Source organism: Squalius cephalus, assembly GCF_949319135.1.
Source record: "Squalius cephalus genome assembly, chromosome: 6".
NCBI classification, from domain to species: Eukaryota; Metazoa; Chordata; class Actinopteri; order Cypriniformes; family Leuciscidae; genus Squalius; species Squalius cephalus.
Genome location: NC_137127.1, coordinates 15,768,489 through 15,791,975, shown reverse-complemented (window position 1 = coordinate 15,791,975; position 23,487 = coordinate 15,768,489). Strand labels below are relative to the sequence as shown.

The 23,487-nt window shown below is 38.1% G+C and overlaps 1 protein-coding gene across 3 annotated transcripts in view; it reads left to right on the top strand.

Moving 5' to 3' along the window:
- The window catches only part of LOC307160298 (voltage-dependent calcium channel subunit alpha-2/delta-1), a 112,088-nt gene that overhangs the window by 23,907 nt on the left and 64,694 nt on the right, over positions 1-23,487 (top strand). For all 3 annotated transcript variants that reach the window (XM_079874272.1, XM_079874270.1, XM_079874271.1), the window contains exons 4-6: positions 15,085-15,144; positions 19,651-19,686; positions 21,146-21,278. In XM_079874272.1, the coding sequence (XP_079730398.1) occupies positions 15,085-15,144; positions 19,651-19,686; positions 21,146-21,278 (229 nt within the window). The remainder of the gene's footprint in view (positions 1-15,084; positions 15,145-19,650; positions 19,687-21,145; positions 21,279-23,487) is intronic.

The window sequence follows — 23,487 nt, the reverse complement described above, 5'->3', positions numbered from 1 at the left end:
TTATTCATTTAGCAAACGCTTTTATCCAAAGCGACTTACAAATGAGAACAATAGAAGCAGTTAAACTAACAGTAGGACAACAATATGCAAGTGCTATGACCCTTCTCAGTTTAATCTAATGCAGTACATGTTCATTTTTTTTTTTTAAATAATAGAATAGAATAGAAGAGAAGAGAAAGTGTTAGTATTACTGGATCAAGTGCTGTCGAAAAAGATGCGTCTTCAGCCGTTTCTTGAAAGTGGCTACGGACTCAGCAGCTCTGGTTGAGTTAGGCAGATCATTCCACCAGCAGGGAACAGTCATGGTACGCAAGGTCCGAGAAAGAGATTTTGTGCCTCTTTGAGATGGCACCACAAGAAGTCGTTCGCTTGCAGAGCGCAAGTTTCTGGATGGCACATAAATCTGATGTAATGAGTTTAAGTAAAAGGGAGCAGAGCCAGTGATTGTTCTGTAGGCAAAAGTCAGTGACTTGAATTTGATGTGAGCGGCAACTGGCAACCAGTGCAATTTTGTGAGGAGAGGAGTGACATGTGCTCTCTTCGGCTCGTTAAAGACCACTCTGGCTGCGGCATTCTGGATCAGTTTAAGAGGTTTGACAGTGCAAGCTGGAAGACCAGCCAGGAGAGCATTACAATAGTCCAGTCTGGATAGAACAAACGCTTGGACAAGGAGTTGTGTAGCATTCTCTGATAGGAAGGGCCTGATCCTCCTAATGTTGTACAAGGCAAATCTACATGACCGGGCAGTTCTAGTAATGTGGTCTGTGAAGTTCAATTGATCATCAATTACAACTCCAAGGTTCCTGGCTGACCTTGATGGAGTTATGGATGACAAGCCTAGCTGAATGGTGAAGTTGTGGTGTAGTTTTGGGTTGGCCGGGACCACAAGTAGCTCTGTCTTCGCAAGGTTTAGTTGAAGGTGGTGGTCCTTCATCCAGCCAGAAATGTCTGTCAGGCAGGCTGAGATACGATCAGCTACAGTCGGATTCTCAGACTGGAATGAGAGGTAGAGTTGTATGTCATCAGCGTAGCAGTGATAGGAAAAAACATGTTTCTGAATCACAGATCCTAGTGATGTCATGTAGATGGAGAAGAGAAGTGGTCCAAGCACTGAGCCCTGAGGCATTCCAGTAGCTAGATGTTGGGTCTTAGACACCACACCCCTCCACGACACCCTAAAGGACCTACCTGAGAGGTAAGACTTGAACCATTGGAGTGCGGTTCGAGACTCTCTGTGACTTGAACCGAGATGCCCTTCATCTTTAGGATTGACAGGAGGATCTGGTGGTTAACTGTGTCAAAGGCAGCAGACAGGATGAGACCTGAGGATTTGGAAGCTGCTCTTGCCAGTCTCAGAGCTTCAATTACTGAGAACAGGGCAGTCTCAGTTGAGTGTCCGCTTTTGAAACCAGACTGATTGTTGTCCAAGAGGTTGTTCTGTGTAAGAAAGGAAGAGATCTGGTTGAAAACAACTCATTCAAGTGTTTTCGCGACGAATGGAAGAAGAGATACCGGTCTGTAATTTTCCAGATGTGCTGGATTTAGAGTGGGTTTCTTAAGCAGTGGGGTTACCCGAGCCTGCTTAAATGCTGTAGGAGAGGTACCAGTGTGAAGAGAGGTGTTTATGATGTGCGTGAGTGTGGGTACCACTGAGAATGAAATGGCTTGAAGTAGATTAGTGGGAATAGGATCAAGCGGACAGGTGGTAGGGTGATTGGGAAGGAGGAGTTTGGAGACTTCTGCCTCTGAAAGTAGAGAGAAGGAGGGTAGAATGTGTGTGTTAGCTGGTAAAATGTGTGGGTCAGTTTGTGGATTGGTAAATTGGCCGCTGTTGGTGGTTGTTTTATATATGAAGAATGTGGCTTTGAACCCGAAATTTCTAATTTGGGGTTCAAAGAAAAACAAAAGTCATATAGGTTTGGAATGACGTGAGGCTGAGTAAATAATTCACTAAAAATGTATGAACTTAATTTGAAATGCAGATAGGCAAAATAGTCTACACTACTGTTCAAAAGTTTGGGAGTAGTAAGATTTTTTTTTTAAGTGAAATTAAAACTTTTTATTCAGCAAGGATGCATTAAATTAATCAAAAGTGGCAGTAAAGAAATTTATATTGTTAACCTTAATGGTTTTAATTGTCTGTATGACAGAATTCCTGTAAGCGTGGATTGTTAACTCTCTTCAGGGAGGTTAACTTATGGTTGATTCACAGTATAGTCATCTCTGCACATGATATTGGGATGGGAGAAAATATATTGTAATTTATTTCACTGGAAAAAACACAGACTTCACTTTTAATGCTTGGAATTCAATTATTTAAATGATCCCTCAGTAGTGATCATTAAAAGAGCTGTGTTATGCTGTATTAGGGTCACTTTGTCATGATTTGCTTCGGCTGTTATAGTGTAGTAGTGAGTGAGTGAGTGTATGTGTGTGTGGGTGGTCATGATTGTGGTGTTTTGCAATCATGAGATAAATGAATACAGACTCACGTCACAGAGTTATAACCTTCGGTGGTGGCTCATCTTTATTGTCCCCACCAGTGTGCACTGGCCTTTGTGAAAAGGCCACTGGAAAGAGAGAATCTATCCCTAGAGCTCAGTTAGGCCACAGACAGCCCCATAAATCCTCTACTCTAATACTCCCAGATTCGCCTCTATTGGCCAATGCACCAAATTGGATGCTTTGCATTCTCTGCCTGCTTCACTTGAAACACATGCTGTCTGGAGTCTGAACCACAGACACCCTTTTTGTCGTTCTTTCTGTGATTCTTATTCGTTTGACATCTCTGCTCCTTCTCTGTTCTTGTCTTGATGCATGGTTAGATGCATTCATAGATACCCAGGAGGCAATTGCCAAAAGACATCAAGAGTGTGGTTCTATAAAATGTGGCTAGCATAGCTGACATAATTTAATCTATAATGAGAATTGTTTATATTAAAATCTCTTTGTGTCTCATTGACACAAAGATAATTTTACAATGAAAATTTCATTGTAATCTAGGAGAAATATTTGAGTTAATAAAGAGATCTTTTTGCAATTTTTCTTTCTTATATTGCCTAAATACTTTTGTACAATTTATCTGCTTGGCAGATTTTTCTTAATGAGTATTTTTGTCTTGTTTTCTGGTAAAAAAAAAGTACTGAACATATTTCAAGAATGAAAATAAATAAATAAATTAATTAATAAACCAATACAGCATAAAATGTTAAGATTGGTTGTAAATTAAATTAGGTTTATGCTTTCAACAAGAAAAAAAAAAGCTATTTGCCAAAGGGGTATGATAAAATACATTTAATTCACATGCTATACAGTTTTGCTTCTCAGATAAATATACTGTAACTATTTTAAGAAATGTATTTCTTTCTTTCTTTATTGTTAATTTATTTTAGAGATTTAGGTTGTTTAGACAAAAGTATGATTAAGAACAATATTTCTCATCATGTTGTCCAACACATTAATATATTTTCCATTCCTTTCCCTAAAAAAAAGGTCTATTTTCTTCTCCTTTCAATAACAGTTGAATACTGCCAAACACTAAACCAACATCTGACAGTATTTTTTTTTTGTTTTGTGTGTGAAAGTTTTACATGGCTTAATATCTGTGCTTGTAAATTGGTGTGTGGTGTCAGAGGATGCAGGCTGTTGTAAATGGCTCATTGATTTTCAGGCGAGTTGGACTCGAGGGACGTATCTGTCTCTTTGCTCTAGCCTATCGGCTTCTTCATTAGCGAGGGGCTGTCGATAACGCCATGTGTGTGAAGGTAGCCAGAGGCCCGCTGATGAGGGCAGGGCAAGAGCGATGTATGCTCGGCACACTCTGTTTGCTACCGAGTTGCTGCTGTCTGAGCTGCTCTAAATCCATATGCATCAAACTATTTTCGCCAAATATCACAGAACAGAGATAAGATAACGTTGCATGGCATTGAGAGCGTGGGAAATGAACTGTGAACTGTACAGCTCCTGACACGCTTTTGTTAAAAAGTGTGGCTTGTGTGTCCTGAAATCAGTGTCTTTGCTAATTTTCAGTATTAACCGTGACATGCAGCCACATTAGCACTGGTATTTTTTCCTATAATGTACAATTTAACATTTAAACACATTTTTTGTTGATTGTTTGAAGTTTGTGATTGGTTGAAACCATTTGTGATTGATGTTTGTCAAAATAAAACTTTCTAATGCACATATTGTCACGGTTGGGTGAAGGAAGGCAGACGAAGAAGACAAGCAAACAGGTTGATCCACACACACACTTAACAGTGATCGGACAGAGAATGGATGTGAGGGACCAACTTATAAAGCAAACACAAATGAGGATGATTAATCAAACACAGCTGAACCAAATTAACTATTAATGATGGTGACCATGGTAACAAAGGAGTGGCGGGAAAACTGAACAAAGGAAAACATGTGACTAATGAAATTAAACTGTGACATAACGCCTCTTCGAGTAGGCGCGACCTTGCGGCGTAAGAAGAACATAAACAGATGAGGGAGGAGGTTTTGGAGGTGGGCGAGGAACTGGAGAAGGGCATGTGATGGCAGGGCGAGGATCCCCTGGCGGTGACGGTGGAGATGGTCTACAAGCACGTACCCAGAGTCGAGAGAGGGAGGAGTCCAGATAGTGACGAGGCTGACGGCAACTGGGGGATGATCGACGGAGATAGAGCCGGTAGATCCGCAGACGAGGGTTGAGGGAGCTGAGCGACATCGCTGGTGCAGGAGACCCAGGCGATGTCATGGCGACGAGCGTCATAGGTGGAGCCAGAGTACCTGAGTGCTGGGGCGGCAACGGTGTGAGCGAGGACAGAGGTGATGCCAACGGGAAGGAGGAACCTGCTGCAGCTGAAGGGGTTGAGGGACGAAGTGCAGTGGATGGCCCGAAAGTCCATGGCGGAAGTGGTGAGACGACTGACCATGGGGGAGCCGGTGGGATGAGGGAATCCGGAGGAGCCACTAGACTGAGGGTCTCTGGTGGAGCCGAAGGTGGGAGCAGCCAAGACGGAGCCGACAGGTCGACGGGCTGAGATGGAGCGAAGAGATCCGAGGCCAGAAGCGGAGCCGAAGAATCCTCCTGGGTTGCTTGATGTCAATGCAGGGACTCCCCAGAGACAGCACAGGGCTGCAGGCATCCAACAGCGATGGGACTGGAGAACTGGCTGCGCTCTGTAGTGGTGGTGATGAAACGAGGCAGTGCTCTGGATCAGGGCGCAACGCTCTCCAGACACCTCATGACAGCTTCCCTCCAACTCAGTCCGGTGGTGTCTGGAAGGTTGATGGTGTTGTGGAAGTTCGCCCCGATCCAGAACAGGTTCTTTAGAGTCTCGTCATCCAGGGAGCTGGTGACGGCCAAACAAACAAAATCTTTGAAAAAAGAAAATAAATGATGGCTCTCCTGAGCCAGGACGATAAACTTTGCCCATTCATCCATATTGGGTGGACCAATCATCTGTCACGGTGGGGTGCAGTAAGGCAGACGAAGAAGACGATCATTTCAAATACAAAGTTTTAACTACAATCTAGAAGACAAGCAAACAGGTTGACTGACACACTGACACACTCATTTTATTATGGATATATTATCAGAGACCCCAAGCTCCCAAAAAATGGGGTGAAAGATTTTTTTCCCCCAAAAAACAAAAAGTCATGCCATAGAGGGTTAAGGTAAATAATAGGTCAAATGCCCTAAATTTTACCCTAAGTTTACCCTAAATTTGCATTGTAGTATGATAGTACCTATAGCCATGCACAGAATTAACACATTTGAAGATGATAAAGGTGGTTTGGTCAAATTGCACTGAGGTTTCTGACCCAAATTGCACTTCTGCCATGTCCATGTTACCATTGGCTAAGGGGTTTTCTCCAATCAGGCGGCGCACTAAACCATCTACCTAATGTTGGCTGCCGTGTTTAATGATTATGCCCCTTAAATAATGGAACCAGATGTAATGTCTTGGAGGTAATTGGATCGTTCCTCTCACCTCCTCTGGGGGAAAAGAAAAGTAGTGTTTAGATCCAGTCATGAATGCAACATTGTTGTCAGCCTGAATATCCCTGGGGAGAATCTGTATTATTAAAGACACCTTTCTACTGACTTCCATCACCGTAATCACCCGTCGTCTCTGGATTGCCAGGTGATTTGAATATCCCATTTGCAATTTTCAAAGAATCTCTTGTTGACAATAGTGGATAATCCTATTGTAACACTTCTTCTCGTTCTGCTTTTGCCCAATTCTGTGTTAATCCGGCATGGACACAGAATCCACTCAACATGAGACTTCAAAAAGCTGTTTTATTAGATTAAAATGTCAAAATAATGTAGAAATCTATCTATCTATCTATCTATCTATCTATCTATCATAGTTCGATCTGTCGATCTATTGCTCCATTGTTCGTAGTTGTTTTTCAAACAATTACAAACAAGTAACACATTGAATTAAAGCAGTAGTTCACTTCAGAATTAAAATTTCCTGATAATTTACTCACCCCCATGTCATCCAAGATGTGTTCATGTCTTTCTTTCTTAAGTCGAAAAATAAATGAAAGGGATAGTTCACCCAAAAATGAAAATTCTGTCATTAATTACTCATCCTCATGTCATCCAAGATGTTCATGTCTTTCTTTCTTCAGTCGAAAATAAATTAAAGGGATAGTTCACCCAAAAATGAAATTTCTGTCATTAATTATTCATCCTCATGTCGTTCCAAACCCATAAGACCTTCGTTCCTCTTCGGAACACAAATTAAGATATTTTTGATGAAATCCGATGGCTCAGGGGGGGCTCCATTGACTGCTATTTAATTAACACTTTCAAGGCCCAGAAAGGTAGGAAAGACATTGTTAAAATAGTCAATGTGACTACAGTGGTTCAACCTTAATTTGAAAAAAGCTCCGTCTTACACGGAATACGGAAGAGAAGAAATTGTTGAATGAAGTCGTTATTTTGTTTTTTTGCCGCACAAAAAGTTTTCTCGTTGGACCTTTCAACGTGATTACGTAATGTGTGGTGCATCACAGCTAGTGCAAGATGAGCATTTGTGGTTAAAAAGTATATAAATGTCTATTTTTTTTTTTAGAAAATGACCGATCGTTTCGGTAGATAAGACCCTTATTCCTCGGCTGGGATTGTGTAGAGCCCTTTGAAGCTGCATTGAAACTGCAATTTGGACCTTCAACCCGTTGGTTCCTGTTGAAGTCCACTATATGGAGAAAAATCCTGGAATGTTTTCCTCAAAAACCTTAATTTCTTTTCGACTGAAGAAAGAAAGACATGAATATCTTGGATGACATGGGGGTGAGTAAATTATCAGGGTTTTTAATTCTGAAGTGAACTAATCCTTTAAGCATGAAATTTTAAATAAAATCACTGTCAATAAATCAATACTATATATATATATATATATATATATATATATATATATATATATATATATATATATATATATATATATATATATATATAATTTTTTTTAATTTTTTTATTGTTGTTTATTAGTTGTTTTTTTTTCAATTACCATACTGACTTCAGCCAAAGCTTGTTTTATTATTGCACATAATTACACTTGATTTTCATTATCTAAACATCTGGCTAGACATGGCAGCACTCCATATTAGTGTGGGGGTTTGATGCCACAGTCCATCAGCACAGGGCAGAGGACATCTTCATCTGTGAATAGACGTGCACATCAAATCTTGAATCATTTATGAAGCTCACCACTGCCCAAGAGAGCAGCACCAAACAGGATTTATGACGGACTGCCCGTAACTCAATGACGACGCTCAGCCAAAGTCTCCCATTAAAAAGCAATATACCTCCGGCCTTGCTTAGTTTATAGCCTTGTGTCACTTCGCTGCCTGTCCGGGTCTTTGTCCGCGAATAATGGACCAACTGTGCTTTAAGGTCACGAAGTGCATTCAGGTGACGGGTAGGTGAATTTTAGTTTGTTTCCTGAGCATCTTATCGGAATTAGCTAAGGATAAAACATGGTGTTTGTTGCTGATTTTTGGGATTCGTGCAGAATAAATTAGGCTGCCAGTTGCGTAGAGTGTTTGTGCAGCAGGTAGCTTTGCTTTCTGGAAGCAAATGAGAGGCTTAATGCGAATTGCAAAAAAGATGAATGCGCCCGTGTGAGCTCAGGCCTCTGAGTGTCATTTGTTCTTTTGTCACGCGTTTTCATGGCTAGAATAATTCAGGATTGATGGGCATGATATTATAGCAGCGGTGAGATCCCTCTCTCTCTCTCAGCACTCATTCAGAGATGTATTTGTTTCACCTTTATGCAATGCTGTGGTTTACAGTCCTGTCAAAATCCCTTTATTCCGAACAGACAGGACCTGAGTTAGTCGTCTCTAGTTTAGCATCGGAAAAGATCAACCTTAATCGCAAGGGGGAAGCAAGGCATTTTTGACTTGTTTATTCCCTGTTGTTTTTGTGTTTTCACAGCAACACTGTATAATACCTCATATTTATTTTTTATTCTTTTCCCACTTTAACTGTTTAACTGTCCTTTTACAAAAAAAGTTAAATTTTATGCCCTGCAAGCACTGGTGTCTTCTTCTTGAAATGCATGTCTTGTTTTCATATGTGACTTTAAATGCTGCATAAAAGACACAGGACACAAAATATCCCCAAAAAAGAGGCATTTCTAATTATTTTTTCAGAAAAAGTCTGTGAACAAAATGTGCTGCCATGCCCTGGTGTATTGAGTTGTGGTTGCTAAGGTGCTCTGAATGATTGTTAGGGTGTTGCTAGGGTGTTCAGGGTGGTTGTTAAGTGGTTACTCACTGGCTCAAGTTAAAAGAGCTTATCCTCAAGTCTTTGAAATCCCGGTCTCTGGATATGGCTCAGATCCCTCCTTCAGTGTAAGTCAGAGGGATTTTTCACCTCTTTTATCATCTTCCATTTGGAAACCATAGCCAGCCTATAATAACACATCTCTACTTAAAATATATCATTTATATCTGCAACACAAATAGTGCAGGTTTTATTCAAATCCCTAAGTGTGCACACCTTTTCCCACATAAGATTCACAGATTTTTACCCCTTTAAGACATTATATGTATGCAGTGTTTGATATGAGATCCAGGGAGGGTTTTGACACTCACTTGTCTATAATTAAATGTTTTTTTCTTTCTCTCCACTTTTCCTCTTTCTCCTTGGTCTGGTGAGATTAAAGTGGAGTAAAGGTATTGATGGACTTCCTGTGAGGTTATTGACTTACTCCACTGTGGTTACTGTAATCAGCTTGATGAATTGGAAGAGAGTGAACTAGCGGGGATGAACAAGCAAACGTGGCTGTACAAGCAAACGTGTTTATTTCTGGGGCTGTCAGTCCTAAACACACCTCAACACACAAAGGTTGGGATTTTCAACACATTAGTTCATGTAACACTTTGCCTCTGCGCCACTGGAGCTGTTGTCATGAGCAATTCAGTTCACCTGTTTAATCAAATCCGGCTATTACCCTAAAGCGATTCCATTTAGCTGAACAATTTTTTATGGGTACTCAATTCAGTGCTTGATTAGAAATCCTACAAAATTGATGGAGGTCAATGGTGTTTGTCATCTGAGTGTTTCAACCTTAAATGTCTTTAATTAAATGCTACAGCTGATAGTATATATCTATTATTTTGAGAATCAGGAGACATTTGTGAAGAAAGTTTAGGATGAGAAAAACTTTTGTTTTAAACTAAATTAATCATTTTATTCAGCAAGGACGCTTTAAATTGATCATAAGTGAGGAAAAGACATTTATAGACTTTACAATGAGGATTCATTTAATATTAGGGTCCCACTTTATATTAAGTGGCCCTAATACCTGTGAACTTACATGGTGACTACATGTGTACATATGTAACTACAGTGTAAGTACACACTGGTACATAGTATCTACAGCTGTAACATTTGTGTAACTACACATATGTAACAACCCACGGAATGGTATGTGTAAGTAACAACAATTTTTTCACTTCAGTAAGTACACATGTGTAACAGGAATTGTTACTTTTTGTAACAACAATATGTATTTACACAAGTTGTTCCACTTCCACAAGCAGTCTTAAATTCTGCAGTTACCAGTTTGAAATACACTGAAACTTTATGGAAAGCATGATGATTCCTATGTGTATACCGTGTATTTATGACTGGCAGGACTAATGTTGTTTCCAACATTAATTAACATTTTAATGTTGTTACAACTACAGTTTCCCCTTGTGATACCAGTGTACTTACATGGTAACTTCTCAGGAACTGTCCACTTAATATAAAGTGTAAAACGGTCACAACTTACTGTGTAATATGTAAAACCTAATCTGTGTAACACTATAATACATGACTCTGCAGGAACTGTCCACTTAATATTAAGTGTAATTGTTAAAGTAATTGCTGTGTACCATCAGTGTCATTACATGATAATTTCATAGCAACTTCCCACTTAAAAGTAATTTAACAATTGCATGGGTGAAATTACCAAGTATTAAACATTGATCACTTCTCAGTAAATAAAGTATAGAGGACTGCAAAAAGAGAAAAAAGCAGTAAATCTAAACAATGTTTATTGATACACATTACACTCAACAGTGTAACAGATTCTTTTGTAAAACTTTAGTGTACCTGCAGCTGGGTTAACACTACAACAGCACAAGGTCCTTTAGACTCCCTGAAAAAATAAAATAAAATAGAAAAACTCTGCCACTGTGAAACTAAATCTGCTTTTAACATACTGACATGGTTTGAAATTAAATAAATGCATATCCACACTGGTAACTGCAGTATTTAAGATTGCATGTGGAAGCAGAACAACTTGCTGTTACAAAATTGTAGTTACATAATTCCTGTTACACGTGTGTACTTACTGAAGTGAAAAAGTGTTGTTACCAATGTCCTGTTACACATTTGTACTTACACATACCATTCTGTGGGTTGTTACATATGCGTAGATACACAAATATTACAGCTGTAGATACTATGTACCAACGTGTACTTACACTGTAGTTATATACCATGTACACATGTAGTTACCATGTAAGTTCACAGGTATTAGGGCCACTTAATATAAAGGAGGACCATTGTGGTCGTGTCCTTGTTACACTGTAATTATGCAGTTAAGTATTGTGTAATAATAATTAACTATACTTACTATAAGGTTAGGAGGATTAGGATTTGGTTTAGGGTTAGTTGCATGTAATTATGCAAAATGTATAGTTATTACTAGTAACTACATGTGTAACAAGGACACTGTAAAATAAAGTTTTACCGCGTTTATTAATTTTAGTAACTGTTAATCTCAAAATTTACTACTACATCTTTAAGATCAAAAGTTGTATCTGTTAACATGAACTATGAACTAACATGAAAATTTGTATTAACTAACTGACACGCTTCAAGTCCAAATGAAGATGAAGACACATGTGACACTGAAGAATGGAATAATGGCTGCTGAGAATCACAGGAATAAATTACATTTTAAAATATATTAGAATAGAAAACATGTATCTTTAATTGTAATAATATTTCGCAGTATTATTGTTTTAACTGTTTTTTCCTCCTCCATCAAATAAAAACCAGCCTTGTTGAACCTAAGAGACTTCTTTTCTTTTCGTTTATTGATGTCAATTGTAAGCTATTTTTGTGTGTTCGCTGCTGTAATGGGTATCTCCCATCGGTTTTTTACTCATTACATTGCTAGTTGTCATCCGAGGATGATGAATTCTTGCTGTGTGGCTGCAGAAATTAGAGTTCATATCAGTTCAACTCTCAACCTTTACTATTTGCCAGGTAACATCCGAATGAATGGAACTCTCACCTTCTGTCTTTCATTATCTTTATCGTGAGTAATTGATTATTCTCTATAACGAGCAGTAGAAATGCTTAAGCCTTAGTTTCCATTATGAACCCCATGAACCTTTACTTCTTAAGGACCTCTATAATGACCACAGGCCACTAATGAGTCTCTTGCAAACGGTTGTTATGGCAGCAGCAAACCGTCGATGCCGCGTGGACATATATTGACTTGTTGCCGTGCTAATGGTGTATTATAATTGTAGTTAGTTTGTACGAGTATGAGTGACTTGCTGTTTTCCATTTCTCTGGTTTTACTGTCATCGGAGTAAGGTTAGTCTGAACTGAACGCAGTCATACATATCCTGCATAACAAGCGCTGGGCGCATGTGTAAATGTGTACGTGCCAGAGTGTGAAACAGTGTATTTTTAGTTTCTCCCAGACTGTGCAGAGGAGGTGCAGAGACTGCTGGATCTCAGCCCAGACTTCCAGCTCTAATAATGTGTGTGAGTGCCCGTCTACAGCATCCATAGTGTCTGGATAGAAAGCTTGACGTGCATTTTTTTTTTTTTTTTTCTCGAGATGGGTGGCATTGTTGTAAAAGTTTTTGACAAAACTGTGCGAGGTGTTGCAGATTGGAGTGAGTTGCATCTGTAATGCATTTGTTAGCTCCACGGCCTACCTTACAGGCCCACAATTGCCCGTCTTATACAATTACATAACTTTTTGGGGTTCAAAAGTGGGGCAATGCACAATTATACAAAGTTTAAGGGTTGGATTTCACTGCAGTAAAGGCTTTATTGAGAAAGTATCTGTTGATCGCAGGTATCTGTGTTGGTTGGCAGGTTTTGAGGTTTCGAGATCTGATAGACTGGTTTATTTAAGGCAAATGCTGTGCTGGCTAGATCACTAGATCACATTACTAAACATCAGCCTTTGCTACTCTCCAAGCCAAGAGACCTTTAAAGCGAATAAAGCTCATATAATTCCATCCTCTTGTCATATCATTTTTTTGCTCTTTTGAAATAAGAGTTTGATGTATTATGTAGTCAGGCTCTTGAAAATTTACAATCCAAGGCTTCCTACTTTGTCTAACCAGACCATTTATTGAAACTAAGTTGCAGAAACATCTGATTTATAGACTGAAATGTGTTTACATGTTGACACTTAAACAGTATTCAGAAACATAGCCTTCTCAGGGTGAGCTCATTGCCAGATGCTAACCAATAATAATGGTGCATTTACATATAGAATACAATATTTTATTTATTTATTTAATTTAATTAATTCATTAACTTATGTGTTTTGTTAGAGAGTCAATATTTGACTGGAACGTGGACAGAGCGATAAGGGTAATGGGTTCGGGACATGAACCATGAGCACAACAACCTTTTTTATGACATGAGCAATTCACATCACTCTGCAACATTGCTCTGACATGGTCTGTTTACTTCTGGGTGAAATAAGGGGTGAATATGGGCATGGGTAGTTTACGTTTTTGCTTTTAATTCACCATGAAATCAAAATGGAAAATTATTTTTTTGTGGAATATTGGAGTGGTTATTATAAATGATTTATCTGTGCACATCTTTTTTTTTTAATTCAAGTGCCCTTAATCTTTAATCAAAATACCTTTCCCTCTTTCTTGCTATGGTATTCCTTCTCTGATTACTTGTTCTCTGATGTGAGGGCGGGACAATAACCTCACTCCTCCAGCAACCTGTCAATCACATGAGATCACAGCAATAGCAAACAACAATGATCCATTGATCCGATCCATTGATCCAATCAATTTTGTCAGATGGACAAAATCAAGTCCCACCCTACATTTTTTTTTTCTCATTCAAGAAGCCATTTCACTTGAATATACATCGCAAAAGTGAAGAAAGTATGATCGCAACTTCCGTTTCATGTCGACTTTAACTCCACATCTGTGTCAAAATCTATGTTGGGAAAGCTACTTTGAAATCGTAAAAGCTGCTCGTTATTTAAAATAGCTAAAATAGGCTTACAGTAAAACTAGCTACTAAAAGTAATGAACTTGTGTATGTTTACATTAAATACAACTAATAAAGTGAGACAATGCGCTAATCTAATGAATTAAACTAACTGAATGAATAATGAATGAATCAGTGACTCGTTTTCTTTCTCTTTTTTTGGAGTGATTGATTTACATAAATTCTTTAAAAAAAAAATATATTATTCAATCTATTCAACACTACATACTATGTTCCAGGAGGGTGTTATGATTGATTATTACCATACACTTTTAAAAATTAAAAAAATGTTAAAATGGAAATGGTTTTTTAAATTATTAAAATGTTCTTCTGGGCTGCACTGTGATATTAAATTCTTGTAAACAATTTTGTCACACTATCGCAAACTGTTTTTGTTGTTACTGCCATGTTACTAAAGAATGTTGCCAAGTTAATACATTTAGTTAAATGCTGCTTAAAAAATTCAATTTATTCTGCACTGCATTGGGATGTTTTTTTCTCTTAAGTTAGGCCTACACATTGGAGATTTAGGTTAACCATGGTCGTATGTAACTGAAAGTAGTGCCAGAATTCATTCTGTCCGAGTTGAAAAATCCCAACATAGATTCTAAGTATTGTATGTGTCAAAGAGTGAGAACTCATGAATCCCTGTCTTTGTTCTCGAAATGTCATACCATGTTACAGTACCGTTTCCTTCAGGGAAGAGTCTCAGACTCTGTGTGTGCGGGGGTTGCACTGCCAAGAGCTCCGGGTGACAGAACAAAACAATTTTCTTTTTATTCTGTTCTGTTCTATTCTTTTCTGCCCTTTTCTAAAACAGAACCATCCTGTTAGACCTTTTGCCCAAATGTTTGTTTGGTGTCACCTTTTGGGCAAGAACCAAGGCTGCCAGAACAAAATTCTTTAGTTTAGAGATAATGTATTGATTGGTGGTACTGTATAATGCACCTGTTCTATAGTAGTTTCTACATTATATGACCACTAACTATCTCCATTTGCAGTATATTTGTTCAGTCTAATTGTTTTGATGATCAATGTACTGTATGTATGTGTATGACTGTTTGTGAAGTTACATATTGAGTCCTGTAGAATGTTATTCATTAAACTTTTTTTTTAAGTGTAATGAAATAAAAAATGAACTATACAGTGCATACCCAGTAAGCCAGATAATGCTGCTTTACAGTAATTAATGTTTTATGTTTAATTTACAATCTCATTATCAGAGTTGCTTTAATCATGATCACATATACTTTGATTCAGTGCTTAACTAATTCAAACTAATTTATTTTTTGTTGTTCTATTTATAGACTTTGGCAACTGCAGCAGAGAGATTCCAAATGGAGCATCAATGGAAAGATGAATTTGAAGTAAGTTCTTCTACAACACATGTGTTCTGAACACTTACAAGGTGCTACAACACATACAATTACATTCTATTTGATTTCTCCCCAGTTTCACAGATAAGGCTTAAGTCTAGTCCCAAAGTAAAATGCATGTTTGAGCTGTTTTAAGCTGTCAGTGTCATTGTTTTGCCTCAAGATGCACACCAGTATAGCTTTTTTTGAAGGCACGTTTATAACGTTCCCTACCTTTTTAGCCTTACGTTACCTCACAACCCCATCAATAAGGCTCAAGTACCCCTTCATCAACACCCAATCAAAGAATCAATGTTGTGGGTAAAAAAGACTGGACAAAATACAAGTATACTAAATTTTAATATTTTAAATCCAACATTTGATGGAAAACAAACACTATTACCAGTAGAAGGTGACAGAGGAGCACTTATTGGCTCATATTAGCCATTTCCACACCCTAATATATATATATATATATATATATATATATATATATATATATATATATATATATATATATATATATATATATATTTATTTATTTTCCACAGGTTTTGCTTTTGAATTTATATTTAGACATTATAAAACCACTATTTTTAAAAAAATAAAAATTTTGTACTAATGCATGAAGTAGGAAAAGTCACAAAGTCTCATGAAAAACAATTACTTTTCACCAAATTGTGATTGAATTACACAGAAAGCAAGCAGTCAGTCAGTTCACAGATTTTTTGTGAGCATGTAGGACTGGCACCAAAAAGAAACTCTTTTAGTGTTTTAAGGGATATTGGATGGTAACTTAAACACCTCTGATTGGCTATTACTTTCAACAGACATGCCTGTGATAGACTACAATACTCAACTCTGCAATCACATTGTAAATGGACGCATTTGCAGCTATTAATGTGCCAAGCTGGGGCGAATTTCTGGCCTACCTATTCTTCTGCCCATGTGGAAAATAAACCAAGCAAAATCTAAATCTTTTTGCGTACTCCTGAAACGTATTAGCCTGGTAATACCAGACTCTGCTACTTCGCTTTGCTTCGTAGAGAGAGTCTGGAGTTCCGTAATAGAAAAACGTTTTCTTTACCGCCTGGGGGCGCTAGTCTGAAGCTTAAAATCATTGGTTACCCGTAACCCAATCACATAACGTTTGGTTATAGTGTGTGTTATGCGCATGCTCAGCCGCATCTAACTTCCACTGTAAACACATGTATGATGCGAAAACAAAACCATCGAGCGAAATACCGGAGTGAACATGGCTGTGAACGACTTTTGCAGATTATGTGAAGTAAATCTACGCATCCACGGTACAATCAGTGTCTACGTCACGGCTCTCAGCCCGCCCTCTGTTCGTTGATTGGCCGGCTGTTTTCAGGCCGGAGGAAAACGAAAAGCTATGACGCGGTCTCAGACTGAGTACAGAAGCGAAATGAAATTGAGCGGAAGTACGAAGTCTGACGTAGTCAGGCTAGAAACGTATACCCCTGGTTGGCAATCACTGAGCTAGTGGGCTGACTGTTGTAAAGAAAAGATGTTAAAGGGATAGTCCTAAAATTACAATTCTATCATGATTTACTCGCCCTCATGTTGTTCCAAACATGTAGGGGTGAATTCAGGTTTAATGGGACATCTTTTCCTAGTCGTTTGAATGGCAAAAAGTGTCCCAATCAACCTGAATTCCCCTTATGATTTTCATCCTTCTGTGGAACACAAAATAAGATATTTTGTAGAACATTCGAACATTCAAAAAACACCCCACTGACTATCATTGTGTGGAAAAAACAGTAGGCATTTTGCTAAATATCCAATTCTGTGTTCCACAGAAGAAAGTAAGATTTGGAACAATTTGAGGGTAAGCAAATGATGATAGAATTACATTTTTTGTGTGAACTATCTCTGTAAGGTAAAGTGAGGAATCATGTGAATCTGAATCCAAATAAACTCAGGGCTGGTTATCGGAGGGTTGCTGGTTTAAGCAAAGAATAAGCCATTACCTTGAGCAACCGACTTAACCTCAGTAGTATTTGCTGTACTATGTTACTGCTACTATACAAATAAATAGAAACTGAACTGAATACATAATTGAATCTGCCATGCATCCCACATTTTTAGGGTATAGTTTGCACTTTGCATAAGACATTCTTGCAAAAAAAACAGCTAGATAAAATAGAATGCAGTGATCTCGAGACTTTTCTAGCCAACTTTTGGCTATTTTTAAATTTACATGCTCAAAAACAGTGAGAGATGCAATGCAAAAGGCCAAAGACGTCTGCCTGAATGTGTCTAGGTATAGCCTGGTGCTTTAAAGAGCCTCAATTTAAATACTTTTCTGAGAGGGTTTTACTGTAAAACAGCCAACTGTCAGCATATAAACTAGCCAGCCTACCTAATCAACTTGCTGGCTGTTGGATGACTAGTCAACCATCATGACCCATATCTACTTACAGGTGACGTGTCACTACGCAACCATAGTGGACTGAGTAACATGCATAACATCATATCCTACATGGTTCAGTCAAAAAAAAAAAAGAAAAAGAGTATCAGTTTGCATCCTGCTCATTGAAGTTTATCTTAGGCTGTGGAAGACGTCTTAGATGACTGACTTGTTCACAAGAATAAAATCTGACATGTTATGCAGATTTTTAATTAGATCATTCCAAATGAAGGCCGCCAGTAGGAGACGTTTTTGAAATTGATAATACCTCCACTCGATTTCACTGTTTAAATGCTTTGGTGTGCTAGACCTCTTCATTTAATTAAATGAAATCAAGATTCATTACATTAAATGCAAATATGTGAATAGATATATTAACAAATAAATAAATAAATAAATAAACAATCTGATTGTACAATGGCCATATTGTTTTTCCTCTGTGTGTATTTGAGTTTTTTATTTAAGTGATAGAATGTGTTGCATCTTAATGGATCTAATTTCACTACCCACACTCCGTGCAGATGTCTAAAGATTTGATTTCACTGAATACACATTTTGCATTTCTCTCGAGGATTTATTTTTACTGTAGACACACACATCCTCGCGCATACCCACCATATGCCGTGAGGGCCTTTAGCCTTAACCGCAGAGCGGTTTAACATCAGCAGGTTATCCTGACCACTTGCTGTAAAACCTGCCATGACCAAGCTTTCTTTAGCTCTCCATAATGCAGTTCACACTTGTTACGAAGCAAATGTCTGACAGTTCAGATCTGTGGAACACATGTTGAATGCATGCTTGGGTACACTGATACTGTCATTGTGATTTGCTTGATGGGTAGGTTTTTTGAGGACACTTCAGAGTAATAATGTATGGGTGTAAAGATTTAGGCTGGTATACACTCTTAAAAATAAAGGTTCTTTATTGACATCTATGGTTCCATGAAGAACCTTTAAAATATATGGAACCTTTCCACATACTTGCCAACCTTGAGACCTCAGAATTAGGGAGATATTCAAAAGGGGGAGGGGGAGGGGGGTTATTTTGTCATTTATTTTGTCAAATAAATTGAATTTATTTGACAAATTCAATTCCTTAAGGCCTCTCCTCAGGAGGTTAGACCCTAATTTGTACAATAACAACAACACTCCTCTACTAGGGGTTGCACGACTACTGATTTATGCTAGTCGATTTCTTATCAAAACAATACTCGAGTTACTCGACTACTCGTGGTTCATGCTACTGTAAATGAAAAGACATGAAAAATAGCTAGATCTTATCAATAAACATTTATTAATTCATAGCCTAATGCAACAATTACTTAAGTAAACTCTCAAAACATTATAATTATGACATTTCATTTTTAAATTTTCATGTAACAGTCTAAAGCTAAATAAATAGCTATTCTTGCCTTTCATTTCAGACGTCTGCTTCTAGGGGCCGTTCACATATCGCATCTTTTTCGCGCTCAAGGTCGTTATTTCAACCGTAGGCGCGCGGCCGCGGTGAGCACGCTCATATGGAAGCAACGTGGTGCGCTAGTTTTTCCAGGCGGGTTTTCCCTTCTCATCTCCAGAAATATATCTAGTAGTAAAGCTAATGCGAGGGCTAGAAATCAATTAATCCTTTGCTGATACTTCTTCGTCGTCATCATGGAGAGTGCAGTTTGGTTGCATAGCAAAGACAGACGCCATGGGAGCGCAAGCGTTTGGTCTGAAACGGCGCCCAGTGACGGATGGTGTAGCAATATTGTTGTCCGGGTGGAAATCGGGAGAAATTCGGGAGAAAGGTCGGTCCGGGAGATTTTCGGGAGGGGCTTTGAAATTCGGGAGTCTCCCGGAAAAATCGGGAGGGCTGGCATGTATGCCTTTCCATTGTACAAAAGGTTCTTTATAGTGGAAAAAGGTTCTTTAGATTATTAAAATGGTTCACAAAATAGTTATTCTATGGCAATGTTGCGAAAACTAGACCAAAAAATCTCAGGTTTGAACCCTATAATAGCCAAATACTGTTTATGTTTATTATCTGAACTGTTTTAAATTTTTTCTTTCTTTCAATTTTCTTATTTTTCTCTTTCTCTGCAGGATGATGATATAGTTTACTTTAATGCCAAGGATAATGTGAGTATATAATTCAACTCTTCACAGACAGACTTCAGCTCACAGACACACTCAGCGTTTTTTTCAAGCACAGATACTATATCAAACATGAATGCCGCAAGCTCTTCGGTCCAGTTATGACCATGTGTTAGTGAGCTTATGAATGAGTTATTTAAGACAGTCAAGAGATGATCAGAATGTATCTTCTCGGTTGACGCACGCTCGACTGGTGGATACACACTTTTAGTGCGACATATATCTCAGCTGCCAATTAGTGTGTGTAAAACACATGGAGGGAGCTTGTGCAATAGATTGTGTAAAAGGCGGAAAGAACAGGAAGAAGGAACATGTAGAGAAAATGAGGTTTTATTCATCAGTCTGCAAAGCACTAGTTTGGAATAGATAGAGTACCTGCCATACAAAGCGTTATAAGATGATTATATTAATAGATGAATTGGCAAGAAATTTATTTTGATATTGATATTTGATGTAAACTGTATCAAACGTTATTTATTTGTTTGAATATATTTTGTTGGGTTTTGATTAGTGACAAAGTGATCTATCAGGTATTGTTATCATTTACTCATCCACGTCGTTCAAAACCCATAGGCTACAACCTTTTCTTCTGTGGATCACAAAAGGTGACTCCAATTTGTGAATTTGCAAACATTCACTGATGGTCAAGAAGGCAACACGATGCATTAAGATCTGGGGGTGAAAACTTTTGAACAGGATGATGATGTGCAAGGTCTTATTTTGGTAAAAGATTATATTTATTCATTTAGTACTGCCCTCCAGGAGCTACATACTTACATGTTTCACAGAAGACAAAAAGAGTACAATTTACCCTAATCATCCAATAAAAAACACAATTACACCCCCTGTTGCCTTCTTGTGCATCACTGAATGTTTTCACCTTTTGGAATAGTTGTGTATGACTGAGTCCCTCAATTGTCCTCAGTGTGAAAATATGGATCTCAAAGTCATACAGTAACAGCTGGAAAGGGTTCAAATATGCAGAAGATACTGGAAAACTAAAGAATGTGCAGGACCTGGAGGATATTTCTAAAGAAGAGTGGGCAGTTTAACTGCTCATGACAAACAAGGGACTTATTCAATAAAAATAGCATGCGCTTTTTAAGATCCGTTCTTATTTTGTTCAAATTATTAACATTGTCACAGATTCTGCAAGCAGTTTGTAAACTTTTGAGGACAACTGTGTGTGTGTGTGTGTGTGTGTGTGTGTGTGTGTGTGTGTGTGTGTGTGTGTGTGTGTGTGTGTGTGTATATAGGTTCTTTTATAGGTATACAATTCTTATATATATATATATATATATATATATATATATATATATATATATATATATATAAGAATTGTAAAAAAAACTTATATAGGGCTATTGCATTAAAAATAATATCAATCTGCTGTACCTATTGTACCTGCTGTACCTATTGTTTCTGTTGTTGTTTTTTCTCTCAGCTTGATGCCAATGAAACAGAAGGAAGGAAAAACCGGATCAGACCTGAATTTAAAGAAGACCCGTCATTCAAAAATCGCTTCACCTCCTACAACCATACGGGTGTGCATATCCCTACGGACATATATGACGGCTGTAAGTAACTCCCCCACCCCCCACAGACGCTTCCATAGCGCTCTGCCGGCTCCGCCGTAACATATTATCTACTGCTGGGAATCTGATGAGATGCTTTGCTGCAGATTGCTTTGGATGTCAGAAAACCAAGTATAAGTGTGTCTTTGTGAGAGCTTTTTGAGGAGAATTATATAATCTATTTGACAGCAGCAAAGACTCTCAGGGGAAACTTTTGTCAGAATAAGTGCAGGTGCGCTTGTTTGGATAAACCCACGGTATGCGTGCGCATCTATTTAAACTCTATATGTGCTTTCTCAATGGTTTTTAAGCAGGGATAGAAGGCTGGCCAAGCCATAGTGTCTCAGTTGGCCTGCTGGGATAGCGTCTGGCTCTTTGGTGTTAGACGGCCCTTCCCTATTGACCTTGTCATACACACACCCATGCACACAAATGGAAGACAAATAAATTCTGGTAATTACTTTGGCCATTGTGCCCTTTGGTAAACAGAGTAGCAGGCTTTTTGAAATTACATCAGGTCGGACAGTTGTGCTGTGCTGAGAATAATGTTATATGGGGGATGCATTTGCTTGCTTTATAAATAAAGAATACCAAATCAGACCAAGTGATGCTTCAGTCTCTAAGCAGTGAGTTAAAGTCTTTCCAACACACACTGGCAGAGGTGGCTGCCCCTGTAATTTAAGAGGGAAGTTTCCTTGTCACTTGTCTTGTAATTGTATACCATTTTATGCAATTATCTGTGAGTCATTTCCTAATCCTATATTGCTATTTCTAATTTTATGTGCGAGTCATTTACAAAGGCTTTTTGGTAGGGTTGTTTCATCTGGTTATCTGTAGTTTTGAGCTTGTTGGTTATTAATTATATGTTAATTGTGTGATTGAAGCACGTGTTTTGGGCCTTTAAAGACTTGGGGATCCCCCAGACTCAGTTACTAATATTATTATATTCAGGAATGTGATTCTTCTGTTTATAATTGATTTCCACATTTTCCGACCTGAGAAGTATGACCCACGTAAAATTTCTTTGCCATTCATGTTAATTGTATGGATAAGATGAGCAGGAAAATCTGCAAAATAACTTCTAATAAATAGGTTGAGTAAATGATGGCAGAATTCTCATTTTTGGGTGAACTTTAAACTTTTATATTTAATAGTGGGAGAGATGGAAAATAACCAAGTGACAGAAACTGACATAGATGGGAGGCAAAAAGGGTAGAGCTGTAATTTTTGTGGTCTTGGGTCTGACCTGACCTTGTGCCAGAAGGAAACATGATACGTGTGTAGAATCGAGCTTGTGGCCAGACTCATACTCTGTGCTGAAACACAGTTGTGTGTGAGTAATGCCCAATATTACTGGAGTGTCTATATGTCCATTTAATTCCAAAGGTTGTTCACTCTATGTAAGGCAGTGAGAACCTAGTGGCTTTTCTACAGCGACCCTAAAAGCAAAGTTTGCACGCATCAACCTCTATCAAACACTCAAAGACCACAAATAGCCTGGAACCACCGGCACACGCACACACATACAGAAATAACACGGATCTGCCACTCCCGCCGGGGAGAAAATTGGATTTTCGTGGATAAAGTAGTACATCGTTTAGGGGTTGCTAGGGGAGGGTGGGAGACCCCCCTCTGCCAGAGTCAGCCAACACCAAGAAAAACTTATCAATGATTAAGAGAGACAATTCACAGTGGGTGCCGGCAAATTTCCTCTCCTTCACATCCAAAAGGATGGATGTAATAAGTGGAGGTTGAGGAAATAATCAATACTTCAAATTATATTACTTCAGAGATATTTTATTTCACAATATTTATTTAAAAACCAAAATGGTTAGATTAAATGTTTCACTTTAGAATTTTTTTTTTTTTTTTTTTTTTTTTGTAGGAAATGTAAGATTGACCTCTATATATAGCTAATCTGTAAAATGGCAAAATGTACTGTAATGTATTGCAAATGTCCTGTAATGTTCTATTCGGATTCAACTGAAGCAAGTTTTTACTTATTTTCATGAAAAAACATTGTACAGATGTACAATGTAGATAGATAGATAGATAGATAGATAGATAGATAGATAGATAGATAGATAGATTTCTCTCTAGTCATTGATCAGGATTTTGTCTTTTTTTGGAGAAAAAGCTCAAGAAAATGTGCCTCTCATGCTTCATTTCCTCATTTCCTTCCTCTCTTTTCTTTTCTCAGCCCTGCCCTCTC